This window comes from Euprymna scolopes, chromosome 14, assembly GCF_053919585.1.
Source record: "Euprymna scolopes isolate OS-2025 chromosome 14, ASM5391958v1, whole genome shotgun sequence".
Lineage (NCBI taxonomy): Eukaryota > Metazoa > Mollusca > Cephalopoda > Sepiida > Sepiolidae > Euprymna > Euprymna scolopes.
The window spans coordinates 153,288,818-153,294,817 of record NC_136495.1 but is presented as its reverse complement, the minus strand read 5'-3'; the positions used below and the strand labels follow the sequence as shown (position 1 = coordinate 153,294,817).

At 42.1% G+C, this 6,000-nt stretch overlaps 1 protein-coding gene across 1 annotated transcript; it reads left to right on the top strand.

Moving 5' to 3' along the window:
- The first annotated feature begins 4,816 nt into the window (after window positions 1-4,816).
- On the top strand, window positions 4,817-5,413 carry LOC145292816 (uncharacterized). Its single transcript, XM_080138857.1, has one exon. It carries the CDS (start codon window positions 4,817-4,819, stop codon window positions 5,411-5,413), a length of 597 nt encoding a protein of 198 aa, XP_079994983.1.
- The last annotated feature ends 587 nt before the right edge of the window (window positions 5,414-6,000 follow it).

The window sequence follows — 6,000 nt, the reverse complement described above, 5'->3', positions numbered from 1 at the left end:
GGGGCATCGGGAGCATCACTAACAAGACAAAATATTGATTCATCTAACCAGAAAACATTCCTAAACCAGTCTGTATCTTTCTTGCCATAACACGAGAAAAATCTCTTTCTATCATCGATGTTCTTCTTAGATAAAATGGCTTCTTTGCACACCTTTTAGAAGAAAATCCCATTTCTTTCATTCGTCTAGATATTGTATATCTAGAAAGAAAATTTCCAGCCCCTGTTTTAATTCTTTGCTATGGTCAACATAAGGTTGCTTTCAATCCTGCAAAACAGTTAATTTAAGTCTGTGGTCGTCCTTCAAAGTGAATGCTCTAGGGCGACCAGATCCAGATTTTCCTTTTACCAAGCATTCGACTTTGAACCTTTGATCAATTCGCTTCACTACAGAAAGAGATGTTTTCACATTTTTTTCCTTAAAATATAAAAAATCTGCTTGTAAGTCATTTTGGACTGCCTTAACCCTGACATTAGGTTTTTTATATCCTCGCAAAGATGCAGTCTTACCATTTTTAAGATTAATTTTTCCACTTATTATATGCTATAATAATAATGATCTGAAAAATATAAATTCTCAGTTAAAATTAACAAAAAATCATAGAAAAATATTGAAAAATCGATTTCTTCCTTTCACGTTTGGCCCAATTTGTTTGCTCATGAGTGTATATATATATATATATTCTGTTCCAGTCATCATTTTTTTTTATTTTCATAGTTATAACTGTCCTTTCACTAACCTTTCAATTTATTATTTTTCCATTTATGATTTTCCTCGTCTTTCGTTTTTACTTGGTTCATTCATTTTGTCCGGCTTCCCAAACTTTATTCGATATTTTTGTTCTTACCAATTATGATTATTGCAAGCTGTTTTCATATGTTGGGAATATAGAATTCTGTTTTTATATATTAACATCAAAGATTAAATATAACTGTAGCAAACACTTTTTTATTATTTAACCAATGGAAACCCAATTTCAAAGTTTACCATTTTGTTTTTTTTCTGTTTTTTTTTGTAAACCTGAAACTGACAGTGAATATGAAAGTACATATAACACAAATGAAACAATATAAAAATACATTATACGAATAGTGAAGGATCTTTGTAATTCCGCCGTTTATTGAATAGCATTAAAACTAATGCTGCATGCATCGAATTGTGATGGAAATATCCGTTTTTAATACTTTAAGAAAGTGTTTTTCTAGAAACGAAAATTGCATGAAAACTTTATGTACATACCTATTGGGTTTAAAATGACCAGAATTTACGCAAATAAATCCAGTATCTTTTGTTTGTAAAAAAAAAAATCTCTATACAAATAAGTTTTTTTTTATTTAATTGTAAAGTTAAAGTACAGAATATGTACAAAACACCCTCCCCTCATGTTAAGAATGGCTTTTTAAATAATAACGTTATTTCAGCACGGATAAATAAGTGCATGAGTACCAACTACAGAATAGGTACAAAACACCCTCCCCATGTTTAGAATGACTTTTTAATTAATAATGAGTACTAAGTACGGAATAGGTACAAAACACCCTCCTCCTGTTAAGAATGTTTTTTTTTTAATTAATGACGTTATTTCAGCATGGATCAATAAGTGCATGAGTACCAAGTACAGAATAGGTACAAAATACCCGCCCCATGTTAAGAATGGCTTTTTAAATAATAGCGTTATTTCAGCACGGATCAATAAGTGCATGAGTACCAAATATAGAAAGCTTTAATATGTAGAGGTTTTGTTGAATCGTTAATTGAATGTGAAGTTTAAATAATGTCCTTAGCCATTGCCTTTAATGACAGGCGAGAGATTTCATCGAGAACATATTTTTTAACAAAATTACTTGATAAAATTGCAGAATTGTTTGTTTGCTGTCGTGTATTGTTAGTGTTATGAAAACTGCAGAAACAGACATTTGTCTTTGTTGAGAAGGAAAGACAAGCAAGTGATTAAAAAAAATAGGTTGAAGGGCAATACTCAAAAGTGGAGAGGTAACAGTTAGGTTTAAAAAAGAAACGCTTTTTAGGTGAGTCGCTTAACAATCTGGGGTAACAAGTATCGATCAGTACCAAATTTCTTTGGAGTAAAATTCCTGTGGTCTGGTTTCCACAATAATAAAAACGAGAATGACAAAACCTGAATAATAGGTTTGCAACCATGTATCGCTCTCATTATACTCCTGATCATATATCCGATTTGCTCATCTTCGCGTGTGTTAACTATAATATTCTGCGAAAGCTGAGACCACAATACCTTTCACTCTTACCTTATTTTTGTTAAATTTTCTCTGTATTTTTTGTTCAGTAGGTAAAGAATTAGAAGTGTGTGTGTGTGTGTGTGTGTGTGTGTGTGTGTGTGTGTGTGTGTGTGTGTGTGTGTGTGATAGTAGATCTATGTGCGTGTCTAAATATTTAACTGATATGTCGGAATTATCTTACCGACGAGTAGGGGGGGGGAGAAAAGGCATTTGAAGTCTTGCAACGAAATGCCGACGTTGCTTACATGCAGTCCCTCCTTGTAAAAGTAACAGATGAGTAACGATGGTCGAAGTGTAGTTTGTCTGAAAGACAACAACAACCGTAGAGCAGCTACTCCTTTTATATACCCAAACTTTCTTCAATGAGATTCACGCGTGACTGGGATGTCTATTTAACTTGTAAGGAATAGGCACCCAGTTTCTTTGCTTAACGGATCACCGGCCGTGTTGGTCACACCTACCAGCACTCCTTTCTTCTCCACCGATCTACCTTCGGTAAGTCAAACAATTTAAAATTATCACAGATAAACTCTTAAACTGGTCGTCACATGACACTGAAATTAACAAGAAATAGTAATCATGCACCAAGGATGGTTTATAACGAGTAAAATCTTTGTTTGGATGGATGACGCGTACAGACATATATCAGCAAGTTGAAATGCGAAATTTCCATTTCAACTGGCCGACATGGTTCTATTTCTTTCTGCGCATGCTCAGATTCAATTCATTTCTTCAAGTCATTTAGTATTTAGCTAATGTAAACGTTTTAATGCAACGTTTAATACATGCGAGCACCAGCCACTTCCCATGATGAAGTGTGAACCGCTGGAGCTCCATATCGACCCCAACGCAAAGCCAGTCGCCATTCATAAGCCTGCATTGGTCCCCCTACACTGGCGTCCTAGAGAAGGTCAGCCCCAACACGCCGACCACCTGGTGTTCCCACATGGTGGTGACCACAAAAGCTGACGGCTCCCCTAGAAGAACAGTGGATCTGCAGCCACAGAATCGATGGTCCGTGAGACAGACTCACCATGTGGAGTCCATTCCATCTGGCAGATTGTGTCCCCCAGCGATTTGATGCTATTATCGCCAACTTCAAAAACAAGGTTAAGTGCATAAATGACACGTGCATGTGGGCTGACTCAGTTGAGGCATCATTCTTTCAGGCGTGCGAGTGGTTGGACCTCTGCGCCAGAAATGGGATTACCCTCAACCCCAAAAAGTTCCAGTTCGCCGAAGAGACTGTTGTCTTTGTGGGCCTCCAGATCACGCCCACTAACGTCACCTTGTCTGACAAGTTCTTGGAATCAATTCGAAATTTCCCTACCCCGAAGGACATCACTGGCGCACGGGCTTGGTTTGGATTGGTCAATCAAGGAGCATATGCATTCTCCATGGCCAAGCGCATGCAGCCTTTCCAGCATCTCCTGAAACCATCCACCAAATTAAAGTGGACGGAGGAATTGAATGAGATATTCACTGAATCCAAGCTCAAGATCATAGAGGAAATAAAGGAAGGAGTGAGGTTGTTCCAGCCATCCCGCCCAACCTGTCTGTTAACTGATTGGTCGGTCACTAGCATCAGATACTTCATGATGCAGAAGTACTGTGACTGTGCCACCAGGACGCCTGTGTGCTGCAAGGAGGGCTGGAAGCTCTGCCTGGTGGGTAGCCGCTTCACCCACGTGGCAGAATCCAGGTATGCACCAATTGAAGGAGAAGCCCTCGCTGTTGTCTACGCCTTGCACCAAACACGGTATTACATCCTCGGATGCCGTGACTTAACTGTGGCTACCGACCACAAGCCGCTGGTTGGGATACTCAATGACCGCTCCTTGACGGAGATAGACAACTGCCGTCTGTTGAATCTAAAGGAAAAGACTCTCTCCTACAACTTTGAAGTCATCCACATCTCTGGAAAGAAGAACCTGGGACCTAATGCTGCCTCCCGGTACCCACCTGCCGCCGCCGGCCATGCAAATGATGCTTCTAGCACAGATGACACCGCAGATATTGGAGAGGATGATGGGATACACGCATCCATGTCTAACACTCTTTATGCAGTCACTAATGTGGTTTCCTGGGACATGGTGCGGGAAGCTACATCTTCGGACGCAGACCTACAGGAATTACACCAACTGATTCATGACGGATTTCCTTTGGACTGTCGACAGCTAAGGACCGCACTCCAGCCGTACCACCGCATCTCCAGCAGCCTTTGCACCGTTGATGGCGTGATCCTTGTCGGCAACCGTATCATTGTGCCGGCAACATTACGCCAAGAAATATTAGAAGCCCTGCATGCGGCCCACCAGGGAATCGGCTTCATGTGTGCCCGCGCGGCTGACTCGGTTTACTGGCCCAATATCAGCATCGACATCCAACGTGTCAGGGACAATTGCACCCACTGCCATCGGATTGCAAAGTCTAATGCTATGCAGCCACCTTTTAACGCTGTACCTCCGGAGTAACCGTTTCATAAGATCGCCAGCGACTACTTCACACACAACAACCATGATTATGTTGTGGTGGTCGACCGGTACTCCAACTGGCCGATGGTATTCCAAGCAGAGAACGGCGCAGATGGCCTCATGAAGCGCCTAGGAGAAGTCTTTGTGACTTTCGGAGTGCCTGAGGAGCTGACATCTGATGGGGGACCCCAGTTCACTGCTGGGAAGACTCAGGATTTCCTCCGATCATGGGGAGTCTACCATCGCCTTACCTCTGTCGCCAACCCTCACGCCAACTGCAGAGCAGAAATTGCAGTCAAAACTGTCAAACGAATGTTGATGGATAACACCTCAGCAGGCGGGTCCATCAATGTGGACAAGTTTAAACAGGCAATGCTAATATACCGCAACTCCATCGACCCAGAGACGAAGGCATCTCCTGCTCTTATAGTTTTCGGACGACTCATTAGAGATCCCATCCCGATTCCAATGGGTCGGTACTGCCCCCACCCCACATGGTCTGAAACGCTTGTAAACAGGGAGAAGGCACTAGCAAAACGTCATTCCCTTGAGCATGAAAAGTGGAGCGAGCATACAAGATCTTTGCCCCCAATATGTGGTCAAGATAGATGGCTCTGGGAGGCTTACGCTCATAAACCGACAACACCTTCGGAAATTCAAGCCTTTCAGAACCACAACTAATGAAGACGTGATAGTCCTTCCTACCAGTCACCAGGCTGCCAGAAGACGCCTCTGTCAGCACCATACCAGGGGCGTCAGAGGGCTCTCCTGCCACCCTGCCAGAAGTTCACGCTAGTAATCCAATGGATAGTCCCATACGTAAGTCCAGCAATAAAGATTTTTATGACGTGCCATTGAGCCCTTCTGAGATCCTTCCAACTACCCCTCATGCTTCTAACCCAGCTAGAGATTCTGCCACTCCCAAGAACGCTGGAGCTGGAAACGACACCACCCTCAAGAACATGCATACAATTGCCAAGAAGGCTCCCAGGGCCTTGAGCTGACTGATGCCACACAACGCTCCTGGTGCTTCAGAGACTGCACCAACGAGTAGGTTGCGGCCCCAGCGAAACCAAGACTAGTGATTCCATCACAGTGTATATAGCTTCAGAGGACTTTTGTACAGGATTTTTTTATCGTGCCCGCAAAAAAACTCACTGTGGGTGAGGGAGATAGCTAATGTAAATGTCTCCTCTCATCACCTAGGACATAAGCTAACCAACCCTCTTCTCAATTGTTTCAGAGTGTAGAGTGAACAGCATTCTTTT